This window comes from Elgaria multicarinata, chromosome 1 (genome assembly GCF_023053635.1).
Source record: "Elgaria multicarinata webbii isolate HBS135686 ecotype San Diego chromosome 1, rElgMul1.1.pri, whole genome shotgun sequence".
Taxonomy (NCBI): domain Eukaryota; kingdom Metazoa; phylum Chordata; class Lepidosauria; order Squamata; family Anguidae; genus Elgaria; species Elgaria multicarinata.
In genome coordinates this window covers 70,892,293-70,919,641 of record NC_086171.1, presented here as the reverse complement: position 1 = coordinate 70,919,641, position 27,349 = coordinate 70,892,293, and the positions used below count along the sequence as shown (strand labels likewise).

The 27,349-nt window shown below is 40.8% G+C and overlaps 1 protein-coding gene across 6 annotated transcripts in view; it reads left to right on the top strand.

Annotated features, from left to right (window-relative positions):
* The window catches only part of ARPP21 (cAMP regulated phosphoprotein 21), a 246,702-nt gene extending 220,983 nt beyond the window's left edge, over nucleotides 1-25,719 (top strand). For all 6 annotated transcript variants that reach the window (XM_063130022.1, XM_063130056.1, XM_063130046.1 and 3 more), the window contains 2 exons: nucleotides 21,386-21,537; nucleotides 24,948-25,719. In XM_063130022.1, coding sequence (XP_062986092.1) covers nucleotides 21,386-21,537; nucleotides 24,948-25,205 — 410 coding nt within the window. In that variant the 3' untranslated portion in view covers nucleotides 25,206-25,719. The remainder of the gene's footprint in view (nucleotides 1-21,385; nucleotides 21,538-24,947) is intronic.
* The last annotated feature ends 1,630 nt before the right edge of the window (nucleotides 25,720-27,349 follow it).

The following is a 27,349-nucleotide window of genomic DNA, read 5'->3' as shown; positions in this document are numbered from 1 at the left end:
ATGTGTGCGTGCACGAACTGCTACTATTCTGCCCACCCCCTCCAACTGGTTCTGCTGGGAAACAGGGCATGTGATGAAGAGCATTACCCTCATACTCCCTGTTTCAGAATTGGGCTCTTACACAGCTGTTTGGCAGGCTGATGAGAGCATGATCCTGGAGGAAAACAAAGTGCACAGGGAGAGCCTTCCCCATGCACCATGTTTCCCTTCAGGACTGCTGAGAATGGCAGGAACTCCCCAGTCTCAGAGGGACTGGGGAAGGACTGCAAGGAGCCAGATAGAAAGTCTGTGCATTCCCTTCTCTGAACTGGATCCACGTATTGGCTGCAAAACCAGGTTAGCCACTGAGTGCCAGTCTATCTAGAAACTCTTTGGTAAGACAATGACTGGATTCACACAGTGGTTGAGTGTAGGTTGTTTTGAACCGCAGATTTTTTGTTGAACTGTGGGTTATCACGTTGTCTGAATGCAGCACTTTTCCTGCAGGTTTGGTTATTGTATTGTCTGAATGCAGCCAGAGCGGCTTGTTAACCACCCTGAACAACTCAACAACAAACCATGAGTTCTCAAGGTTTCTTGATCAAGAAAGTAAGCCACACTGCATGGTTAACAAGCCACCTGGCTATGTTTTGACAACATACCACAGTTCAAAACAACCCACACTCAACCACTGAGTGTGAGTTAGCATTTTGTGTGAACCAGTCACTCTCCAATCAGTTTGGGATGCTCCCACCTCACCATGAGATGTGCAAATGGAGAAGCCGGTTGACCCCTTTGCCTCCCTACGTAATGGTTAAATTGTGTCCAGCCTACACAAATTCTACACAGCCTGTGTTAGATTGTGAATGGAAAAGAATCTATGGAACAAAGAGAGACTTAACACTATTGTACTCTGTTGGCTGAACTATCTTGATGCCACAACCTAGAAGGGTTAAAGAGAAGGGCTGAGAAATTAACACAGGATACAGTGGATTTGGATTTCTTTTCAGCATTTCTGCCATAATGGAGTGACTGTGGAATTTTATGAATTTATGAGCCGAAAACGTTGGCATTATAATTCATTTCAATGTGCCTATGACCTAAAGTAGGTTATTCTTATTCAAATATTCCTGTGTTACTCAAACACATTATCTCTCTCCTTTTAAAATAATCTCTGCTTTTTCCCTGAGAGCAGAGAACAATTGACAGCATACAATAGCTCCTCTGTCAATAGGCTGCAATTACCTGAGGCAGATACATATTTAAAATATACATGCTTCCTTTCATGATAGGCATCTGTGGATATTCTACAGACACCAAGCGTTTGTCTCAAATGAAGGACAATACATCTGTTTTAATAATGTACTCTTTGCATTTGCAGCCACTACTGAAGGGAGGGTGGGAAAAGGGTTGTGCCCTGATGCTGTTGTTCAGAAATGAATGTGCCATAATGAAGCCTATAAATGCACTCAGCTAGAAGGGTTTAAACAAACTAACAATAAAATCCTTAGTTTAAGCATTGACACATCTGTGTAACTGCAGTGTTTACAGTGAAATTCTGGGAGCTGTGTATGCATGTATGCGATCATCAGTGCTTAAATTCTAAAAGTGTTGAGAGAGAGGTGTGTCTGTGTGTGCGCGCGCGCCATCGCACTGTCTGACATGGAGACTCCACTGTCTAATCCCAGATGTAGGAGCCTAGGGGGAGCCTAGGGGCCTTCTTCTGCCGAGCTCTCCGAACTGGCTGGCGAGGAGGGAGGTGGGTGCCGGCGCCAGCGCCGGCAAGGACGCTTCTTCCTCGTCTCTTTTACAGGCAAGTTACATGATCGTTTTCGGGGTGCACTGGGGGCGGATGGAAGCGCCCTGAGAACGACGTGCGGATTCCCCCCAGTTTTGATTATTCTGTGGTGAAGGAAAGACACTCCATATATGTTTCCAAAGCCTTCACTTGAATGATGATTTAGATCTCCTGAGAATGCACTCTGCCAAGCACAACAGCAATAGGCCTTGGTTCAAATGAAGCAGGTTTCTTCTTTTTATAGTAGCCTGGTGTGACATAATGGCTAATGCCATCTATTTGTTTAAATAATTCAATTCTCATTTGTCAATATGCATATTATATACAGATTATTGTCAATATACAGTTTTTAAGGATTTCTCTTGCTATGAAGTGTTGAAGGGAGAAAGATCAGCATTTTGATATATTTTCAAAAAACCAATATATTGGATAGGTTGTAATTGCCTTAACTACTTACTCCTGAAATATTACCACAGGAAACACAATTGGCTTCCACTCTGGGAGGTGAATCCTAAAATAACCTAATGCTGACCCATCATCTCCAACGTGGATTAAGGAAACCTTAATGGCTCTAGCATCGATAATAAGACTGAGAATGGCTAGAAATGTGCCTGTTTGTACTACATTTTATTTGTTTTTATTTAAAGCATTTCTATCCCACCCTTCTATATTGCTTTTTCCGGGGCCGCTAACATCAAATGGAAATAAAGTAACCACAATATAATCAGAAGAAAATATTAAATATTACAACAATGAAATAAAAGCAGAAAATCACATTGCAACATAAAACCAAGTCCTGGAGCTTTAAAAAGATCTTTGCCTGGCATTAAAAGAATAATAGAATGTACCTAGGTCACAAGCGATGTAGGGGTTTTATAGGTAAGCACCATCTCTATGAATTCTGCACAGGGTGAAACAGGCCAATACAGTTCTTTAAGAATAGGTAACACATGCTTCCAGTGACTGGTTCCTGTTAGCATTTTCCAGTCAGTGTTCAAAGGCATCCCCCCATATAACACATTGCAACAGTCTAATCTGGAGGCTGTCAAAATATGAGCAACTCTGTCTAGGCTATTTCTGGCCAGGAGGGGTTATAGCTGCTTTGGTTCATCCAGACCATTGCTGATTCCAGAAACTGGCCCAGTTCAGAGTGGGCAATTCCGGAGTTGTTTAGCCCAGGAATTGCATGGACAACTGAAGTGCATGAGCCAAGTGCCATCACTTCCACTTTTAACCAACAGTCCAGGGATGCCCTGTGTTGTTTTGTGAGTCTGAACCCAGAAACTCCAGGTTCTTTATTGGTTAAACAACCCAAAGTTAACCCAACAATTACCCAGGGGCTTCGATGTCACAAAACAACTCAGGAATTGCTCAGCATTGCATCCGAACCAGGTCACGGATGCAACATTTACACAATCGCACCAACTCATGAAATTTGATGTCACATGCTATTATCAGATCTAGAATCCACCATAAATAGTTGGGTGGGTCCTGGCCTGGTTTTAAAATAGTTCTTCTGCAACTAGGATTTCAGAGTGAATTCCACAGGAAGGTAAAGCTACAGTTTTCAGTCATTCTCTACTAACTGCTCAAACGAAGACTGGGTTGAAAGTTCTCTTTAGCTGAATTTTGAGGGATTTCTGGGGAGAAAGGCAAGCGTAGCAGACTACTTTCACCATGTTTGCTGTTGGGGGGAGAGGGGTAGTGGCTGGCTAGCAGTTGCCATTTTTGCCAAAATGCCCTTGGAATGATGATTTTACTCCTTTTTTTTTTTTTTTTACAGGCAACACTGGGAGAGTTAAGGTCAGCTGCTGCCCCCACTAAGCCGTCCCTTTCGCCCCATTTCAACACCCTGGAAATTGTGTGTTAAAATGGAAGGGGCATTATAAGAGAGCTTTAGGTTCCATGGTCATAACTTGTTTAAAATGCAAAAGTACATTTTTTGAAAAAGAACAAGCTCTATTCTGGTTTCTGTTCTGTGTTAACATCATTCACAAGCTGAAAAGCTTCTTTAGTTGTCATTTGAAAAAAAAAATCCCTTTTGGTTCCACAACTTTGCAATGGAAACATAACGACAAAGTGGTGAAACCTGTATTGTTGTTGCAAGCCTCTAAGAGGGAAAACAGGTGTCACCATGTCTTTGGCACGGTGCCGATACTTCCAGGAATATATTCTAGTCATCAAAAGAATGGTTGGCATTTTGTTACCATCCCTATAAGCTTGTGGATTTCTATGTCTAAGCGTCAGTCTTTTTTGTTCGTTACATTTTTATGTCCTGGGCTTATTCCATTGCTTTCCAGTAACCCAACTGGACGATTTATTTATTTTTTACAAAGAACTTACTCTTCTATTCATTCATACTATTCATTCCTGATTTTTACATAATGCAAAAGTACTGTGGAGTTGGAAATACATCAGGCTGCTCCTTTGTACCATAATATGTCCCATTGGGTAAATATAGACTAGTATGATTTATTGAAGAAACAGGTGTAAGCATGTGAAAAGAATGGTTTGCTTGTGAGAGATGCTTGTAGTTGACTAGGAAAATGGCATGTGTTGCTCTTTCCAGACAAGATGCAATTAATCAAACAGTATTTGCTTCATTTTCAGGTAGAAAGTGAGGAACAGTCTCAACAACCAACCAATGGTCTTTGAATAAACATTTTGTTCATTTATGGAAGAATTTCAAATGCCTGACACTCAGGCTGCGATTAGGAATAAATGGTCAGTTCTTGCAATGGGGAGAATATAAATAGCGGGATCCCAAAGGATCTCTATTGGGACCGATGCATCTTAACTTGTTCATAAATGATCTAGAGTTAGGGGTGAGGAATGAGATGTCCAAGTTTGCAGACAGAACCAAATTATTTAAGTCTTTTAAAAAATAATAATGGAGGAATGGGCATTGAAATGGCAAATGTGGTTCAATATAAGTAAGTATTAAATGATGCACATTGCGGCAAAAAATTCCTAATTCCATATATACAGTGAGGGGTCTGAGCTGGCAGTGACTGACCAAGCAAGCCAATGTTGTGTAGTGGCTAAGGTGTTGGACTGGGAGTTGAGAGATCCGGGTTCTAGGCCCCACTCGGCCATAAAAACCCACTGGGTGACTTTGGGCCAGTCACTTACTCTCAGCCCAACCTACCTCACAGGGTTGTTGTTAGGATAACATGGAGAGGAGGAGGATTATGTACACTGGCTTGGGTTCCTTGGAGGAAAAAAAGTGGGATATAAATGTAATAAATAAATAACAAACAAGTAAGAGATCTTGAGGTTGTTGGGGATAGCTTGATGGGCAACCAAAATGATCAGGTGACTCCCCTATGAGGAAAGATAACATTGCTTGGAGCTATTTGATGTAGAAAAATGGCAAATAAGGGGGCAAATAATACATTTATAAATTTATATATTTATAAATTTTGTGTATAAAATTTGCATGGTTGGCTGAGATAACCTATATGGCTTTGTTTGTGAGCATCTGCAATGTCATCATATCAGATGGAGCATTGTGGTGTCATTGTCAAAAATCATATAAGTTGCCTTGGCCGATATAATTACCTGGCAGTGCAGTTAAATACATCTCAGGACAATGAGGGCAAAGAAGAAAGAAAAAGAAACCAGTCTAGTGGAATGAAGCTCAATAGTGAGTGATGAACAGTCCATTGGCACGTCTGCACCATCCATTTATCCTGGGGTCGTCTAGGCTGTCCCTGTGCATCCAAATGATGCATAGGGGATCCCTGGGTCAACCACGGCTGATCAGAGACTTTCCCCAGGGATAACTGAAACTGGGAATTTTCCTGCAGTCCCGGGACAATCCCAAGGACCGTGACCGGTGTGGCCAGTGCTCCTGGGTCCTCCATCCCAGTAGTGGGGCTCTTTAAATGGGCACAGTGACTCCGTGCCCATTGGGGGGGGGGAGCAATTTCGCCATCCTTAGGATGGCTGCTGGCGCTTTCATTTAAAGGTTTTTGGTTTTTAAAAACTTTTTCAGAGGATTGGGGCTGTGCAATTGCGCAACCGGCTCTTCCTCCCCCCCCCAAAAAAAACCCCATGTTGTGCCAGATGCCCTTCGTTTTTTTCAGGACGTCGCGCTGGCGTATGGACGCTGGGGGAGGATCACGGAAATTGGAAAGCCTGAGATCCTCCCCCCTGAGCCCCAGAAAGCCCATAGGTGTAGACATGCCCCATATATAAGGATCAGTTTCGGCTGTGTTAATCAAAATATTAGGAACAATTCCAAAAGTGATGTGTGTGTTTTTCAAAAATAAGAAAGAATAAGAGGTGTTTCACCTTGTTAAATTATGTGTCATGATATAGAGCCCCCAAAGTCTCCAAGCCCCAGCCCCTGAAGAAATCCCCACTGTTACCTCTGATCAGTGATTGGAGGCACCAGCCAAGTCTGTTTGCATGCTGCACACCAGCCCAATTGGGATGAGCAGCTGCAGCACACAAAGCTGCGGACTGGGGAGGCTTCCAAGTGTCAGGTGAGTCCTTTTTTCTGTGCAGTGAGAAGCACAGAGAAAAGCAAAATGGAGTGGGAATGGTAATGGATGACATCAAGGAGGGGGTAATAACTCATTCTCTGACATCATCTAGGCCGTGGGGGGGTCTGAGAAGAACAATCCAGACAACAACAAGTTTGACACCATAATCCATAAGGGACATGCATGTACTGTGTTTTGCAACTGGTTTCCTTAAACCCCAAAATATGGAGGATGCTTGCATGTTTCAAGGATGCCTTTCTCCCTTTGAAATACTTGCAAGTGGTTATTAGAAACAAATTGGGGCTTTTCTGGTTATTTTGAAGTATATTTGGAATCCACACACCCTTTCAAACTTGAAAACTCTGTGTGTGTGTGTGTGTGTGTGTGTGTGTGTGTGTGTGTGTGTGTGTGTCTGTTTTAAACCTTTTAGACCTTTTTATTCTCTCAGTATTTTAACACTTAATTTTAACTTAAATTTAAATTTTATTGTTCTAACTCTGTATTTTAATCTTATATCAATTTCTGCTGCGTGGTTTTATCCTGGTTGTGCTTTTTATACTGTATTTTGTAATTGTGCTTTTAACCTGTTGGTTGTTTTATTGTGGTTTTAATTTTTGTGAACCGCCCAGAGAGCTTCGGCTATTGGGCGGTATAAAAATGTAATAAATAAATAAATAAACTCCAGTAACTGTACACAGATACAAAGTATCTCATAAGAAGTAGCCCCCTATATGTTCCAGGAAGCAGGAAAGTGCATGTTCATTCACTTGCTGCAGTGCTGTATTTCTTTTTCTAGAAGCTGTAATAAATTTCATCACAACTGCAATACGTTAAAGTAATTATTTTTTATACTACATTGGGTTTGAAGTAATGTTGAATCCATCCACTTTTCATTAGTTGGCAATAAAAAGTCTATTAAAAATATACTTTACATGTAATCAGTTAAATTCCTGGAAATTTAAAACCTATATGATATTTTATAGCATTAAATAAATGCAATTTGATAGGAAGCAATTATTGCTGTAATACATTCATTGAGTTGCATCTTAACATTAGCAAAACATGTTTCACTAATCATTAGATTAAATCCATAAAACAATGTGCGAAGGAACTGAATGGTCATGGGACTGGCCCTTTCTACACCCCTGCGATTTCCCCAAATGCGGGAAACTCGACTGCATAATTTGTGTGTTAATCGGAAGAGACCTTTGCCTTATGTATATCTTGGAAATGTGCCCCATTTCATTATCTCTGTTAGGAGAAAGATACATGAAGAATTTGAAACTCCAAGATGGTGAGTGGAGTCAGAAATTGTGCTACTATTTCTGATTCACAGCAAAGAGTTCTGGGGTAATATACAGGGTTTTTTAATTATTACTGTCATCATCACATTTATATCCCACTTTTTTCCTCTTGCAAGGAACCCAAGGTGGCTTACATGGTCCTCATCCTCTCCATGTTATCCTCACAGTAATCCTGTGAGGTAGGTTAGGCTGAGAGTCAGTCACTGTCCCAAAGTCACCCAGTGAGCTACATAGCTGAGTGGGGATCAGAACCCGGATCTCCCCAGTTCCAGTCCAACTCTCTAACCACAGCACCACACTGGCTGTCCAGTGAGTGCCATCCCGTTTAAACACAACTTCAGCCAAAATATGTACGCTTCGGATTTAGCTGGATTCTCATTCTGTTTTCATTCAGCTATATCCTTGTCTAAATCTGGCATAATAGATCTGAAATTAGCACAACATTTTCTTTACATGAATGATTATAACATTGCAGAAACATCATCCTGTGCACATGAATACAAACATTCAGATAGGCCATAAGCTAGTTTCAATAGTATATTTCACTCTTAAAGGCTGACAACTGCAGTGTTCTTCTTTGTGGTTTCAAAGATAGGACCCAGGCTGTGGCCTCATAGGTCATGTTTAATTCCAGAGGCCATTTGTAAACCATTGTAAATGTGAGAATGTAACTATAGAGACACAGTCACTGTCATAATGTTATCTTCCCTTCCTGCCTCCAAAGCACATCAGAGATTTTTCTTCATGTATTCTGGATGCCACCACATGTGAGGGATTATCATGAAAACTACATTATCGCAGTAATTTGGGGGCCTTTGGGCATCTGATGTGACAATTGCCTTCACTAGGTTCCAGTATGTAATTTATCACTGGAGTGGTCTACCCTGCTAAAATGCACCCTTTGTGGGCAGCAGCAAAGCTAATATACTTTCAAAGTGTATTTGAATTGCCTCAATAAATCATGGCTGTCACCGTCAGCATTTTGATCATTTGCTGGGACCATATGTTACCTTCCCACTTTATGGTTCAGCTTTCTCTTTTGGGCCTTGTATTTGTGTAAATTGTAATGCGTTGTAACATAAAATTAAGCAAAGCACATTCTGATTTTATCATTTTGTTTCAAGATGGAAAGTTTGCTTTGTCTTAAAAGAGAGAGAGGCGGGGCACTTATAAGGGGGGTGTTTTATAGTAGTAAGTGGTTTCTTTTTTTAAAAAAAAATACTATTTTAGTCAACTATAAAATTGATTGAAGCCTGGTTTAATGTGTTAATTTCCATCCGCTTAAATAGTTTATGTAGCATGCTATATTTTCATTTAGAATCTGAGGCTCAAGTGTTTTGCTTTTTGCTTGAGAAGGGATTGCAAAAAATCATTATACAAACAAGCCCCTAACAACTGTTATTCTTCTGATAACTACATGAGGAAAATTGCAATTAGGTTGCATACAATAAGCTCAAGGTTGCAATTTCTTCCAAGAAACAGCACAGCTTGAAGGCATGTGATGCAGCCTCTTTGCTGAAGCTAAGCAAGCCTTTGTTTGTTCGATACTTGGATGGGAGACCATCTGCCTTGAATTCCAATATGGAAGAAAAGTGGGATATAAGTGTGTTAAATAAATAATGCTTAACCAAGGTTAAGTGTTATGTTGGTAAAGTGCAAATGAGCAAAGCATCAAGGTATCGTTTCTTACACTTATTATTACAAAACCTATATATCTGTCTATTCAAACGTGTTTGTAATATAGAGGGCAATCAATAACATCTCTTTTATTTTGTTATTGGATATTCACTGTTTACAGCCTAATTTTTTATACTTCTTTTTGAAAAAAAAGTTGCGTTTTAAATTGACATAATATCTCAGTCTAATATATATATACACACACACACACACACACACACACACACACACACACACACACACACCAACCATAAAGGCAGCTTTTGAAATGAGAAAATAATTTATCTGCTATAAATATATGTCATAATGTGGAGATTAAATTGCCTTGTCCTTTTGCTTTAATAAGTCACATTAACCACACACAAAATAGGATGATAGCTTCAACTGTAAGAAACATTTTATAGGGCAGAATATATTCCTTGTCATTAGGGGAAATTTAATGTATTTGTTATATTTCGTTACACGTTTTGTTGGTGATTTGATGTTTCAGAGTTGTGTGTGCTTGGGTGGGTGATCTTTCTACAAATGCTACCCAAGTTTAGGATGAATTCATATAATCATCACCACCTACCCCATATAAGGCACTTCAGTGGTTTCTTCTTTTAAGGGTTTTAAAAGTTAATTTTGCAGTGAAGTAAACACACTGCTTTTCTTTCAGAATTTATTTCACCCAAACTAGAAAAAGATTGGATTCCTTGCACATCCACCTCATGAGGTTGGGGAGAGCTTATAGCTCAGTGCTTGAGCTCATGTTTTGCATGAGGGAGGCCCTAGTTCCAACCCTAGAACCTCCATTTAAAGGAACTTGGCTAGTAGAACAGGGGCATATGTTGTTTTGGGATAAAACAGTGTCACATGCTCAAGGGCTTTAAGTTTATAGTTGTTTCAACAGGTCCAAACAAGGCCTTTGTTTATTCGTTCAGTTGCTTCCGACTCTTTGCAACATCCATTTAGTTTTCACGGCAAGAATACTGGGGTGGGTTGCCATTACCTTCCCCAGGGATCGTATTTAGTCTGACCTCTCTACCATGACCTTCCCGTCTTGGGTGTCCCTTCACGGTTTAGCTCATGGCATCCTTGAGGTGCTCAAGCTCCAGCACCACGACAAGGTCACGATCTCCTTTGCTGAAGAAACAAGGCCTAGCTGTACATTAAATCAATGAGTGAGTTCAGCTCAGTTATTTTTCTTTAGTGGTTAGCAAACACACACAAACACACACACACACACAACCCACACCGCTTTTGGAGGAGAAATGGGTGTAGAAATGAATTCTTCCACATGTATTGTATAATAAAGATAAGTTAAATACTTGTTAGTTTAAAGTCAGATGTGATTTTGAGGTCATAGCTATAGGAAATGCATTTGCAAACAATGCAAAATGGGTTATGTTGTGGCTTTTTTTATTCTTTTCCCGTTGGACTGGCTTCTGTTCAAACATCTGAGTCAGTATTGGGTTGGGTTGAGATTCAGGTGCAGGCAACTGGGATATTGGAAGTGGACCCCTTCCTTCCGCCCTGCTTCCCCATAGAGGCCCTTCCAGCCCCCCTGTAATGCTACATAGAGGGTGTGTGGCAGAGTATCATGAAATACTTTTCTTCCTTCATGTTCTGCCTGTGTGACCTGTGTCATGGTTTGGCTGGGTGATGGCAATGATGACTATTACTACTACTTCTCCTTCTGTAATGATCATGAATTTCAGATTTATTTATTTATTTCAGATGACTGAAAACAACTGCTTATGTAACATCCAGAGCTTGTAGATGTTGACTCTGAAATGAGTTCTGCTGTGTTTACTGAAGCTTACTCCCAAGGCACCGTGCATAGGACTATAACCTTCGGTTGCAGTGCTTTAGACACATTCCTGGGAGTAAGTCCATTGAACTCGATGGGACTTATCTCTGAGTGTACTGCTATTGAGTTGATGTCACGTTCAGGGCTCTGAATAGATTCCAGGATTCTAGGCTAGCGGATTTGCCGGAATTATACTGTTATCACGAAGCTCTTGATTCAGAATTTTGCAAGCAAAGATAATTGTGGTTGCTTGTTCTTCCAGTATTATTCCCACCCTCCCAAAAGGCTCAGGGGAATATGGATGTTTCTTTTCAAAATTGCCTGAAGTTTCATACTATATAAAAGGTGTCACTAAGATTTAACTTAAGACTACAATGTATTTCTTCTTTTTTGAAAAAGCAAGGATATCTTGAAACATAAAAACAGAAAGATATCTGAAGGAGTATAAAGCCTGGAAACAGCAGGAGCAAGGTTACATTTCAATAGGAAACCATTTTCCAATATTGAGACATTCTCAAAGCTGCACTGTGTTTTGAAATGCTTTTTTCCTCTCAGGAAAAGAATAGACGAGGTGCTTTCTTGCACTAAGGAAGTGGTTCCCTAAGCTTGAATCGATATTTCTCCATTCATTTATTTTCCATTTAAATACCTACTCAGGTACAATTGTGTCAAATGAAAGCTCTCTCAGGTTCTCTGTTCTGATGGCAAAAGAAAAACCCAAGTGTGATCATTTATCTTTAAATTGTTCAACTATGCCCCTGTTTCGTGTTCTTCTTAATAATGCCACATCTCCTAGGAGCCATCTCTCATTCAATTTCCTCACATAAACCACAGGGTTGACCTTACCTGCTGTTTCCTTGGAGAGAAACGAGAAAGGAAAAGCTGAAATGCCAACCTACCTTAATTAAAAAAATGGCTTTCAAAGATATATCTGTGATCAGAAGGAAATATATATATATATTTAAGCAGATACTAAAAACACTTAATCATTGCTCTGTTTTGTCTTGGCATTTTCTGTTTGTATTAATAGTAACAGTAAGGGTTAATTCAAATTGGATTATCATATATTAATACATGCTTTTTCTTTAGTTGAATGATAAACATTCCATCCAAGTATCTGGCATTCTGCATCTTTTGCCTCAAGGAAGTCACTTGAATGATAGCATGCCCAAAATGCTTGTTCCGTGCCCTTTGAAGTGACTGAGACAGAGTGAGATTAATGGGTAATTAAAGGTACTAGATGAGAAAAAGAGGAGTAAAATATATAAATGGTGTCCATCTATGTTGGAGGTTGATTTTTCTTTCTGCCATGAAGTTAGCTTTTCCATCCGGCATGTAACAAGAAAAGAGTGGTGGGGTGGCTGTTCTTTAAAGAAAATGTATAAGAATAATGAAAAAATGTGTCTGAAATTTTACTTTGTAAATACTTCCTTGGCGTCAGTAAAATCAAATCTAAAGCCTTCCCGCAAAAGTAATGAAGTCGTTCAGGTTAGATTTTCAGCATTGCTGGAAAAAGAAAGGTGAAAGGTACTTCTACATATGTACCCTGTGTATAGATGCTGTGTTAAATCCAGCACAGTAAATTTCCAATGCAAATTAGAGTCCCAAACTATTCCTCCATCCTACACGGCTTATTTTTTATCCTGAAAAGAAAGAACATAGAGTCCCGAGGCATCTTAAAAACTAACAAGTTCTCTGTAAAATTTAGAAATAAAAACAGAGCAGTGGAGAACTCCTATTGCATCAGTTTCACTTGAGAAACAAGACCACTTAATTCAGAACTCCCAGAATCTGGGGAGAAATTTGGAGGACTTGGGTACTTCTATTCCTGTGATTCTGGTTAGGCTGGAGTGTTTTATGAGTTGGATGGCTATTCTGTTTTTCCCGAAATCCTAACCCTAAACACCATCAGTGCTATTCAGCTGATACCTCTGTGAAGGGCAGGATTCTGTATGGGAAGGAGGTCTTTTCAGTTAGATAGGATTCTGTGCTTCGAAGCAAACGTATTCAGTTTTCGTCTTGGAAGGTCATATTTAGATCATGGCTAGGACCTCATTTGCCAACAGGGATTTTCCCTCATCACATTCCCAGCTGGCAGTCAATTTTGCCAGTTCTAGTTACATGGGAATGGTGCTACTATGCCATAATTCTTCATTTGCATATCTCTGTGATAAATGGAAAGGGGGAATTTGGCAAAATTCCAACCTTTTCAGGTTGGAAGAGGAAAGATTCTAATACAGGGTGGAGCAACATTATCAGCAGGTTTTAAAGGCCTGTTTTTGCATACATTCAAGAAGACTACATTGAGAGGGGGAAGTGGCATATTTTAAGACCATCTGTTATGGTTACTTTTATATACCTCATAATAGTCAGACATATGGGTGCTCATGAGAACTAATAACAGATTATTTGAAACAGGAGGGGGCAACTTCTCCTTCACCATCATTAAAATAGCTTCCCTGAAGGCTTCCAACAGCAAAATAGTTTCAAACTATAGATTGTTTCCCAATTTTAAAGGGCTGTTTGAACAGAATGTAGAATTGCCATCATTATTCAAATTAGATTTCATTTAAGTCTGCAAGAATTAGAACACCATTTTATTATGTTGGTTTTTTTGTTCTGGTGGTGGTTGTTAAAAAGGAGTTCAGTTAGAAGCAAACTGGTGTTCTAGTTTAGCCCCTCTGCAATGCTACACAGCTTAGCTTACATTCCCCTAGATGTAGGCACATATTAGGTTCAATCAATGCAGGTGAATACAGCCTTTCTAGTGACAGTGTTAATAGGTAGATACTGGGCGTGTCTAGACGGAGTATGATCTCATGATTTTATGAACACGAGATTGTACCCTTGTCTACACACACGCGCAATGTCTCGGGAGGAAGAGGATGTCGCACCCGCCATTTTGTTTGTTTTTTAATCGGAAAAGAGCCCCTAGCGGTTACTTGTGAGGAGCCAGGAAAAAACTGTGACAGTGGGCCACACGTCCCGCGATCTTGTGATCATCCCGAGACTGTGGGAAAAAGTGGGCTGGAAGGGTAGGGCAATATCCTGGGGAAAGGGAGGAATCATCCCTCCCTGATCCCGGGATGCCCTGTGTGTCATGTGGACGCACAGGGACGATCCTGGGGCAATCCCCAGGATATCACCCTGTCTAGCCATGCCCACTGTTGCTTGGATGAGAACAGGGTTTGGCTATGCATACCAGAATTAAGGGGCATTTTACAATGAAAGGTTTTAAGATATACTGTGCTAACGAAAATGATCTACAGGCTAGAATTCTAGTTCAAAGCTCCGGCCTTGTGAAGCTCTAGCTAAACAGAAGAATCTTTATATCACTGCTGTTGCAGGGCTAGGTATCTTCAGTGGAAATAAGAGCGACAGCAGCTTAAAAGTGATTTGATCTTGCACAATTTGAAAGAATATTGATACCATTAGCACTGAAGAAAATGATCTGCATTAACTGCGTGCTGCACTGTAGGGGTGTGGTACCTTTTAAGATAAAAATAATTTTCCCATGTAAGTGAACCCAGAACTTGTGTTGTGATAGGAAGACTGGAGAAGAACTAAGGGAACTGCATATTACATGTAAATGTGTGTAACAGAAACCTGACAGTAGGTGGTTGCTTTTAAAGAAAAACTACTTGGGGGATTTTGAGTGGGAAAGTAATGGTGGCAGGTAACCCTTTCCCTACTGGTTGTTTCCCTGTTCCAAATCTCTCTGCCATATGCTGGTTTTCCCCGGCAGGGTTGCTGACATGTTTATCCTTGTAAGCCTCTGGAACCTTGTCATCAGGGAGAGGGATTTAGAGCAAAAAAGCAGGCAGGGCAGAATGGGTTACACATGCCATTTCCTTTCTCCCATTGCTCCTAGAATCAGTCATGTCCTTCTGAAGCTGCTTCCTGACATGTCTTTGCATGTAGTGTGCAGTTCACGTATTGCATAGATAAAAGATTCTTTCAAAAAACAGTTTGTGATACGACACTGTGGCCTTACGCTCAAAGAAAAACGTCCTTCTCTGCACCCAAAGTAGTGCTTTGAATCCTGGTCTGCTATGACATCTCCTTTGGAAGACCGCTTCCTAGGATGACCATGGGCCCTCTTTTACAGTGGACACTCCTACTCCTCTATTTAAAGGGCTGCCAGAGGACCATCATCTATTTGTTTTAAAGATAAAGAACCATAAGAGCTGTTACCTGGCAAACAGGGAGCCCCTGGACAGTAGACTGAACAGGCAGTCACAGAGGTTACGTGGTTACAGCTTTCCACACTACGAGGGAGATATTTCAGAACTGAATTAAGTTCTATTTGTCTATAGCACAAAGGCCATAACAAAATACAACACCATGTGAAATATAGCAAAACAAAAATATACAATAAGGCAACACAAAATGCCAATAAAAGCAACCACAGTGTAACACACCTTTACAAAAGGTCTATAGCAGATGGTCTCCTTTACAGTCCACTACAGACATCTTCAAAAAAGTATGATGGATTTTCATTGCTGCTACTGAAAAGGTAGCAACGGGTGTACTGTATTCCTTTAAATTGTAATAATGTCTAAATTTATATGGCTTATGCAAAGTTTATGCAAATGAGTGCCCTCTTTTGTCCTTGCTTTTGGTGATGTGCTACAAAGGAGGGCAGGGCTCTTGCAGTTGTAACTGTTGTGGTGAAGAGGGAATTTCGCCAGGTGCTGCATGCATAAAATGACACCTACTGAATTCCTTTTTCTATACAACTGTTAAAGATACAAGAGCCCTGTCATCCTTTTCATAGGGTCACTCTGCATAAGCAGCCGTCAGACTTCTGTTTCCTAGCATAGTTACAGGAACCCTACAAGACTTAACATCTGTGAGGCTTCCCTCTCTTCATGGAATTGGCATGGCAGAACAACGGAGCATTGATGTAACTCTATTGTTGTTGTTGTTGTTGTTGTTGTTATTATTATTTCTTACCTGCCTCTCCTTTTTGATCGAGGCGGGGAACAACAGTAAACGGTAAAATACATAAAACTGAATTAAACATAATATACATTCTTAAAACGTCCTAAAAACGTCCTAAAAACATCTTAAAAGAGCAGGGATGGGGAACCTCTTTCAGCCTAAGAGCCAAACTGAATTTTGGAGAAGTTCTCGAGGGTCTGCATTCCACCGGTGGGCAAGGGCCAAAGGCAAAAGGGATATATAAAAATATCCATCATATAAAAAATGCCAGCGTTCTGTAGCTTAAAAGATCTTACTGCCGGTAACTGAGCCTTAAGCGTGGCATTTCAGCCTTTTAAATTGTGGTGGGTGGGTGCACAAAGCCAAAAAACCAACATATGATCGGTGGTTGGGGAAAGGGAAAGGCAGCATGGACATCTGGGGAACCAGGAGGGGCAGATTTGGCCCCCAGGAGGGCCACAACATGTTGTTGTTTCATTACACAACAGGCAACTCGGTCATATCACAAGCTGCCTCTGAAAATCTCTTCAGTTTCAGATGTGGTTTGCCATCTGGAATGTAGTGGATGTGGTAGTATGATAAATTCAAGACCAAACATCCTTCAGCATGCACAATAGGTTTGTGCAGCTCATAGAATACTAGGCATAGGTAGAACATTTCAATTTTGATAACAATTCTAGATTGAAAGGTCAAAATAAGCAGGTGAAATAATAGCACTGTACTAATCCTAATACTGGACCAAAGTGGGCCGATTCGGACCTAATCAGTCTGGTCCCAAAGTGGGTCGGGACTGGGCCGATGCACTTTGGCCTGATCCGGACAGCCAGCCACCCAGTTGTGAGAGTCTCCTGCTCCTTACTGGGACCTGTCAGGAGCACCCACAGCTGCAGCCGTTGACGTTCCTCCCCATCCCGCCACCCAGAAATGAAATGTCACACTAGCGGCTATTGTAAGAGCCATTTACACCTTTTGCATTGCATACATGATGGCCTTATGGCCACCAATAACACAGCATTTCATTTCTGGGGACACGGTGGTGATGGCTGCAGCTACGGGCGCTCCAAGTGGGTCCAGGTAGGGAGCACAGGGCTCGCGTGGCTGGGCCAGAGGGGGGCTCGTGCATCTGGGCTGGTGGGGGGTTTGCATGGCTGGGCTGGGGGGTGATTCAGATGTCCGAACCTCACTTCAAATCTGAGGCCCAGACCAGGTCAGAGCTGGTCCGAATTGGGCTGAGGCAAAGTGGGTTGGGGATCCCACGCACAGCCCTAAATAACTGAAAACTGCTGGAGTTATGTTTATTTGCTGAGAAAGTAACAAATAAACATAACTCCAGCAGTTTTCAGTTATTTAGGGCTGTGCATCTACAAAAGTAGATTTGTAGATCTACAAAATCTACAAAAGTAGATTTGTAAAACAAATGAATGACTTAATGCCATATCCTCTTTAGGAAAACCAGTGTGTTGAAATTCTTCATTTGTTGGGGTTCAATATCATTTTGGGGGGCACACCTTATGGGGGGTGGAGGGTGCAATAAAGTTGTGGCGCTTCTTTTAGCCTTATGGTGCAAAATAACAATAGCATGTGGTAAATATATAGCCTGTGTTGTAGTTGGATGGTTCTGTCTTTGGGTGAATGGTAGGATAAGATGCATTTGGTTCCTTTCAACTCCATGAGCATGTTTTAATCAGTTACTTAATGAACTGAAAGGTTTAAACAGGACAACTAATTGTTTAAAATTACATTAATGGGCAGTAATGTGAGATCCCAAAAATCTTCCAGGGAAACTTTTCCTCATTGCTTTATTCTTTGCCAGTGTAATTGTCACTCCAAGAAACAGTCAAATGCAACAGAAAAATAGTGCACCATGAAGTGAAATTTCAGGTTTTGGTAATGGTCCTCAGCATTCAGCTAATGTCAGAAGACCCCAAAAGAAAAACCCTAATGTGCATTCACAGTGTAATTTGGGGACATCCCAAGAGCAATATTATAATCTGTATTGCATCTGCCTGGCATAATACTTAAGTAGTTCGCTGGTAAATCAGGGCTGAGCAAGTCCTTGTCCACAGCAGTCATGTCTCCATGGCCTGTTCCAAGAAAGGAGAAGTGGGAATATGGCTGAGAGTATGTGGTGTGAAGTTTTCCAACCCTGCCTTAGAGAACCCTGGAACCCATATGCCTGAAAGCCAATATAACAAATCTGCACAAAGTGATTTATAAGACTCCACATCACAAGCCTTATGGAAATGAATGAAACCTGAGCCAATGCAATGTTGTGGTGCCTGAATTGTTTCTGAAAGCTACGGTGGCATAAGATCATGAAATCGGTAGATCACTCCAGCCACTTAGCCTCTGTGAAAAATCTTATTCTTTTGTGACTCTTGGCACACTTCTACCAATAGATTAAAAGGCCTTAAAATTATGTCCCAGGGCTAAAGACAGAGCTGGATCTACTAGTCTATTTGGCAACTAATATCCCCTTTATTGTAAAGCAGAACAGAATATGGGGCTCAGATTTGCTGTGCGCCTAAATCCAGAAGAGGAAGAGGGGGGAATGGGTCCTTTCCCAAATAGCCTTGTTATTTGCAAAGGGATCGACACTGAGATCATTAGAGCACCAAGCCTGCTTTAATTATACTCCTGGGTTACATTGCCAGCAGAGGTGTACGACTACCGCGCTTTATCTTTTAAGCACCATAGGCTCATTAAGAAATTAAAACAGTGGTGGGCCTTTCGTACAGCAACTCTCCCTCTGGGAAAGCTTTAAGTTGTCTGACTATCTGTGTGGTGACACGGATCATAAAAGTTCGGAGAATTACCTCACTAAGATGACAGCCTTGTCCGTTTACTCAGGAAATCCAGTGCTCCCTTTTTCCTCGGAGGCACTTATTGAAATTCTGTGCACGGCTCATTCTTCTGGCCGTTTAACAATGTGTCTCATGTTTGCCCTGATTAAAACAAAAACAAAAAAACCTGCCTTTGTAGCAGAGATAACATGGAGGATGATATAATTGCAGTAAAGAGGCCCCGGAGCTTGCAGTAATAGGGTGGCTCATCTGATGTGTACTGCCGTTGGAAAATAAGCCATGTATGTATGTACTCTGGGGACAGTAAAGAGGTTTTCAAGGATTACATTTTATGTAGTATGAAAGCTAATGAGCAAGAGAGGGAAGCATGAAGAAAAACTACTTCGTGGCTCTGCTTCTTCTCCCTTGCTGGTTTCATTCTGCCTAGTGATGTGGCACATCCCCCTCCTCCTGTTTCAGTACAAAGACCCCTTCTTCTTTTCTGACCTTATTGCATAGGTTTTCCTGGCTGCCTAGAACTAGGAAGCCACGACGATATTCCAGATGGAACATTCAAAATATCGTACAATAGCAATCTCAAAATGGCCTGTACTTCACCACACACACACTTCACCAGTGATATTTCATGAAAAGCAAGGAACAGTCATAAGGTTCCAGTTGTTACAGAGCAAGCCTGGTTCCATCTTCATCTTTCCTCTACAGCTATGAAAATTCGGCCAGTGTGCAAAACGCACAAAGTAGTGAATAGAAGAATGTTCTGAAAGGTCAGTTAAGCTTAAATCAGGAGAAGGGGAAATTGTCTTGATTTCTGATAGCCGTTGCACAGCCAAAGCTGTTGGGTAAGAGGCTGGTGGAAAGACAACACAACATTTCTCTGCTTGTACAGAAGTTCATGGCATGACTGCTGTTATGATCAACAGTTCTGTCACAAGGCTAAATGTTTACCAGACTAGCATGGATATGAAGATCATCTAGGACAGTGGTTCTCAACCTGGGGCACTCCAGATGTGTTGAACTGCATCTCCCAGAATGCCCCAGCCAGCAGAGCTGGCTGGGGCATTCTGGGAGTTGTAGTCCAACACATCTGGAGCGCCCCAGGTTGAGAAAGGCTGATCTAGGACAAGCCCTGTCCGAAATTGGTATCCTCCAAGCACCACCCCAGAAGCTTTCATGTACTCTAATCCCACATTACTCTGTATAACAGAGTAATCACCAGCATCCAAGTTCTAGTGTGCCACAAAAATGAATAAAGTCCACCATACCTGGATGTGACATTTATATATCATTCTGTTGTAAGATATATATTGACTGTCATGATTTTTTTTAATAGAGGAGCCTGAAGTAACATGCACAGGAATTAAGAGGGGCAAAAATGGTTTAAGTTAGGACAAGGCCATCTTCTAAACTATGCAACTAGAGAGGCAAGGACAGCTTGAAATCTGAACACATTTTCACATAAATACTAATCCTTCCATATCTACTTCTCTGTCTCTCTTTCTGTGTCTCTCTGTCTTTGTATTCAGTTATGCATAGTGCCATACTATCAACTTTGTGGTAGTACTCAGTGCATAAACGTACTTTAGGCAAATAAGAGTTTCTTCAGCAAGCAAATACTGTGTTATTTCCATGTGAAAGCATATGAGTGTCATGGCAGCTCAATTTCTATTCATGAGTAGTTTGTTGTTCAATACACCTCACAACCCAAGAGATCATCAGCTAGGCATCTTTCAATTGTGCAAGGAAATAGAAAGCAAACGACATCGCTGCAAATGTCACTCCACTGAGAGCTAATAACTTTCTTCTGAAGACTTATGCATGTACAGCACATCTGGCCAGGAGAACTGGATTGCTTCATATTAAAAATGTCTCTCTGATTGATATTGTACAATCACACACACACACCCCAAAAAATAATCTCACCTTGATCGACAGCTCTATTGAGAGGTCTACTGATAGGACAGAAGGTATCATTTCACCCATTCATGTGCCTACTCATTTCTTTTCTTCCTCTTTTTTTCCTGTCATTTTAGTTTTTATTTTTCAAAAACAAAACATCTCAAATAAGGAATATTCAAGCAGACACATAAGATGTAACTAATAGTATCAAACAAATACATAACTTCAATCCAGATTTAGTTACACTAAGTAGACCCATTGAAATCAATGGGACTTAATTTCGTCATGACTAGTTCGTTCCATTGTTTTTAATGGTTCTACTCTAAATATAATTCAGTCGAGCATATTAAAGTGTGATATGACATCAAAATCCGTGTGGGTGTGGGTGTGGGTGTGGGTGTTTTTAAATAACTACACTTTCTTTTTCTGGAACAATGCCATATTCCATTTAATATACATAGAGGGACTTATATTTTATTACCCTTTTAATTTGTTCATCTTCTCTATTTGCATAAGATAATATGCAAAAAAAATAATTATCGGGATTTTTGCTGCTGAGCTATCTTTGCTGATGGCTATTTTTTCTTTCTAATACTGCAGCAATGGCAGGACCTGGGAAGGAGGTATGGAATCCTGCTTTGCGAAAGAGGTTTGACCTTTCTGGAGTACATTTGATGGCTGAGCTATCTTGTTTCTTTCAGGTTACCAGTCTGTCTTGCCTAATCAACAACAAGGGTTCCAAGGACTCATGGGAATGCAGCAGCCTCCCCAAAGTCAGAGCCTAATGAATAATCAACAGGGAAATCAGGTGCAAGGCATGATGGTCCAGTACCCAGCCATGTCGTCTTATCAGGTACCAAGAAACTTTATGGAGGTTTTGCAGTTTAGACATGAATATTGCAAAATGAAAGAGCTCTATGAAGTCATAGGGAGTCTGTAGTTAGATATGTACTGTCGCTACAAATTTAAATTGGATTTTACAGCTACGACATCCCAAAAGGAATCTAGGAATTGCAGCTTTGTGATAACTTAGAGAATTACATATTACAGAGAGATACTTAGGGGCTGCTGGCCCATGGTTCCACTGCAGCTCCCTAATAGCATGTAGCTGATAGATCATCTTGATATGATAGCATTGCAGGAACACTTGACATGAAGAATCCCCACCTCCTATGTTCCAGTCGTCTGATTCTGAAAGGGGAAGAGGGATGTCTCATGTCAGGCCGCTGAGCCTTGGAACAGGATGAGGTGCAGGAGATTCACTCTTTCTGCTTGCTCCAAACAAAGCCTAGTGAGATATTTATTTATTTTAAAATATACCACCTTTTGCAGCAAAACCTCCTCAAAACCATTTTAAAAAATAAAATGCTTTTTAAATGAAATATAAAATACAATTAATTAAAACAGCAGCTTAAAACATTTAAAATAACAGCAATAAAAATTCACGTTTATAAAATAAAAATAGACATGAGTGAAATTACACACACACACACACACACACACACACACACACACACACACACACGCCAAGTCCTCTGACTTGCACAGAGGGCTTAAAGAAACGCAGGGGTTGGTCCCCTTGGGCTCCTCCTAGTTCTTCCCTTCATGAATACTGAATGAGGATATCAGAAAGGGAACCACAGTTCCTCTAATGATAATGTCATGGTCTTCATTAAAAGCGTGCATGGGGGAACAGTGTCTCTTTAAGGCCCTAACCACCTTTCTATATCCCATATTCCAGTATTCTCTGCTTGTTTATCTGCAGGGAAGGTTGCCTGCTGTATGCAGGAGCCAAAGATTCTTCATTTCATTTCCCCCATGTGTTCTCTTTGTCCTCTCTATGTAGCAGTCTCTCCAACATGGGCTTTGATGTTCAAAACCTACCTTGGAAACTGTTCAGGCAGGTTCCTAGGTCTGTTATCTGAAGCTGAATGTTTGAGAGAATAAATGTGACATATCCATATTCTAGTACAGTGTATTTGGGGCATTAAATAAGATAATAAAGATAAAGTTCATATAGATGCACCGACAAAAAAACAAGCTATTAAAAATGTTGGACATAAAATGCAGTTAATAAAATCATCCTAGTACAGAGCAGTAATACTGTTTCTGGATAGCTTTGCAATTGCTACTGGACCTGTTAGAAAAAAGAGGCCAAAGTCCAATTTAGTTAAGAATTATTTTCATTTTCATTTAATCAAAAATTAGCTTTTATCGAAAAGAGAAAGCAGAAAAATATCTGTTCTTCACCCCTTGTTTATAACTCTGGTTCAGAGCCCAGTGAAGCCAATGGTAGTTTTGAAAGGGTGTGTTGGAAGAACTTGTTGTTTAGCTAGTGGCTTTAATACCAAAATTTGAAGACCACTTATTTAGGACTCTTATCAGCTCCTTTTAGGGCTTGTCTATCAATGCTGCAGTTCCATTCTACATTTTGACTGGGAGCTCCAAAGGTTCATTCCATCAGATTAAACGCTTTTCCTTTTACCCTTTTGCCACATTTGAGATAGGGAATCTCCAATGCTTCTTTTTTATATATTTTTCATTGTATAATGGGTGGGGGGGGGGGGGTAAATGGATTTGGCTGTGCTGTTTATAATGTCAATCTACACAACCAATAGAAGGCAAAGGCATCAAGTAATGGGGGTGTGTGGCGGTTTAAGACATGCTCCCGTTAGGATCTCTGATTTCATTTAGCATTTAAATGTCAGAAGAAGTCAGAACTTGATTTAATTCTCTGGATGCTGCATGTTTTTTTGCCCCCCCCCCCCCTCAAGTCCAAAATAACTGTGACTAAGGTATTAAAAAAGAAATTTTGACTCTACATTTGAGAACTCCACTAAAGCACAGGTACGTGCCATTCTGCCTTTACAGCTTTGCTTTTATGCCACAATGCCAACACAATAATGCCCCGTACTCAAGTAAGTTCCCCCTCATATCGCTGTTATTCAGACTGTCATACAGGCTGCAAAACACAGCTCAAATCTCACTTCTCTTTCTGTACTAACAGTAGCCTGAGGATCTTAGTTTCCAGACCTCTGAAACTATCAAAACTAAGACAAGTCCATGAAATCAGAACAATTGACCATGACTCTTTCTCATCCAGCTATACAGTGATAGACATTGCAGCAGTTCAATTTAGAAGACCTTAGTCTATCGTTTCACTAAATTGGACAAAAAGGAAGAAAAGATTCTATTTTGCAGCCAAAGAACAGTGCGGTCCATTATTGTAGTTCTAAAACGTCGTCATAATTGTATGAAATAGCTTTTTCAACAGTCGCCATGATGAGACTAGTTAGTTCTAGAAGGAGCATGCGTGCAATCGAAGTTATCACTCGAATATTGGACTAGACCACAAACACTGTAATCTAGCTTTATATATTAATACTCCTCTGGTTTCCCTTCTCCTCTTCTGTTTTCTTCTCCCAATCGGCCAGCCTAAGCATAGCGAAAACCATCCATATTTTTAAAAGGAAGCCATTTCACTCCTTAAATTTTGTAGTCGCTGGCTAGTGTTGTTAGTGAACTAATGTGCACCCAGCCTCTGGATGGAAAAGGAGGAGAAGGAGAATGGAAGACACATTCACACACATACACACACACACACACGAGGCCTTAGCTAGACCTACCTGAAAGTCCGGGGGAGAGGAGGGGAGACCTTGCGTTGGGATTAATGTGAGATCTCACCCCCGTTTACACGTAAGGCACGACAACCTCAGGAAGAGAGGCGTCGCGCCCGCCATTTTTTTTAAAGAGAACGCAGCACACGAACGCTCGTGCGCTAAAGATAAGTCTTCTTTTAAATTTAATTTAGTTTCCCTGCTCCCCCCACCCTAACCCTGATGGGCGCAGCTCCCGGCTCCACGCGAGTAATCGCGTGGAGCGGGGTCAAGCTGTGGAAACGGGCCAGATATTCCGCAGTCTCGGGCTCAGCCCAAGACCCCGGAAAAAGCTGACCCAAAGGGGAGGGCTATATCCCGGGGCAAGGAAGGACACACAGGGACGGTCCCGGGGTTCGCCCCATGATAAAGCCCAGTCTAGCTAAGGCCACACACACACACACACACACACACACACACACTTCTTAATAACTGAGGAAATAGAACTGGAAGAGATGTGAATAGAAGGTGGTGACATTTACTCTGATCAAATATAATAATGAAAGCAAGCAAGAGAGAAAACAAGTTAAGCAGAAATTTTAGAGAAAGTTGGGGTCTCCATGCTTTACTTTGTACTTTAATTGTCTTCTTCTGTGCTGTCTTCTAGGTGCCAATGACCCAGGGTTCTCAAGGACTGCCGCAACAGTCGTATCAACAGCCAATCATGCTACCTAATCAATCAGGTCAAGGAACACTTACAGCCACTGGAATGCCTGTTTACTGTAATGTCATACCTCCTTCCCCACAGAACAATCTACGGTTGATTGCGCCACACTGTCCCTCTAATAATGTCCCAGTTATCTCTGCCAGCTGCAGGACAAACTGTGCAAATATTAACAATACCGGATGGCAGGTCAAGTACTGAAACTGTGAATTCTTAGTACAGATATATAAAGGTAGCTGTGCGGTGTTTTTTTTTTAAAAAAAGACAACTATCTCATGGCCTTCAAATGAAAAGAGGAATGCAACAAGAGTAATTGATTGAAGTGCATAGAGACAGTGCTGCTGGAAATATGTAAAAACAACAACAACAAAACGTAATAAGTTGTTTGCTGGTTAATGGTGCATATTTTCGTCATGTCCGCTAGGTATGCCTTGATCGCTTAGCTAGTGACATGAAATCACTGAGGTAAGATTTTTTCCTACCACTGAACACCACTGTGTAGATTACAATGTCCCTAATTCAGATTAGTTTTGTACTTTGTGTTGAGTTTGTGAAGCGAAAAGTATTTAAAAAAAATATAATAAAACCACATTGTACCAAAGTTGTAATGGACATTTTAAAAAAAAACTGAATGGAAGGAATAATTTATATACACTATAGAGTTTTTTTTATGGATATCTACTGTATTGTAGTGTTAAATCACAATAAAGCTACTTGACCTCATGAAGAAAGGTCAACTTTCTACTATCTGTGTGGTCTCTTCTTTTTTCAGACCTTTTTATTTGGTTACATTCCGTAATCTGTATTCTATCTATTTAAGAAAAAACAAAACGAGAAGCATCAATACGCATGGCTGGCTGGGGAATGCTGGGAGCAATATAGTTTTTTTCTGTCTCAACATGCATTTGATTGCATCCTAAAATGTCTGCTGTTCTTTTTGCTGATATAACTGCATTGATATCAGATTCAAAGAAGAAATCCCTATGTATTTCAGGGGAAATACTCAGATGCTGCCAGTACTGATTTTCACATCAATTTTGAAAGAGACTCTGGAAGATTCTCATAAGGTATGTCTCTGCCTGAAAAACCCACACACAGCAACTCAGAGAGAGTGGGAGAGAGAGAGAGAATTTAATTATTTCATTGGCCTATATTAACCTGATCATTTGGCCAAACCTGATCAGCTATGTGACACTACAATACATTATTACATTCACAGAATGATCCCATCATGAAGGAAAAACAGAGCCCCCAAATGATGCAGAAGTAACAGCAGATTAAGGGTGTAATAGCTGTGAAGTATTTTTGGCAACAACATGCACTCTTGAGTTTGTGCCTCAGATTGACTTGGAAAGACCTGGGCCAAAAATTCAAATTAAACTCGGTGGAGTCTGATCCATCTGCCAATACCCCTCACTCCCATCCACATGTAAGCCTTCTTCCCTCCTTCCCACATTTCCTCCTGGTGCTCCATCAATGACAGGAAGAAGGAAGGGAAGTTTCTTCCTTCCCCAATGCCTGGCACTTAGTGTTGCTATGGCCAAGGCATCAGAGGAAAAGGGGAAAGAGAGACTTCCCCCCCACACACAACTTTCTGTCAATAGCAGCAGCAAGGAAGCTGGTTGGAGACTTGTGGGAAGGCAGGTCTTGGAGGAGTTGAGTTCTTCTCAAGAAGTGGATCTGCTGATCTTTATGAGCTGTCCAAATTCATTGCAAACATCCTGGCATTTCTACTGTGTAATGGCTTGAAAGAAATATGCCTCCAAAAATGAAAGTGTGTGTGTTGGTGGAAAAGCATCCTGACTGCCCCCTCCTGAACTGGTTTTTCTTGTATAAAAAGAGCTATTGGGGTCATTGTTATACATATCTGCATGTAATGTGTAGTTTGAACCTAAAATAAAAAGCATTTCTTCATATTTTCACCCAAGGAATGCTAGAATACCTTAATTTCTTATTTACAGCTTTTGCCAAATGCCTATTATTCACTGTTCAAGATTTAGTCACTCTTTTTCACAGTTACACCCGTCGCTGTTCAACCTCTAATGCCCAAGCCTCACTTTATATCGCACTGGGTATCAATTTGCACTTGCCAGTGTAAAGAAAAGAATAGGGGACTTAAAAATAAAAAGTGGAAATGGTCCCATTAAAACTGCAGTGCCAGCATAAAAACCCTCCAATAAAAGAGCAATAAAAGCTGAGGGCAATGCAATAACAAAGATAACCACTCTACAGCATATAAATAATCCACACTGAACTGTGCTAAATAAGTCTCCCGAGGCCCACTTAAAGACCATCTCAGATACGGTTCTTTCCCTCAGGATATCTGGAAAGCTCTAAAGTCTCCA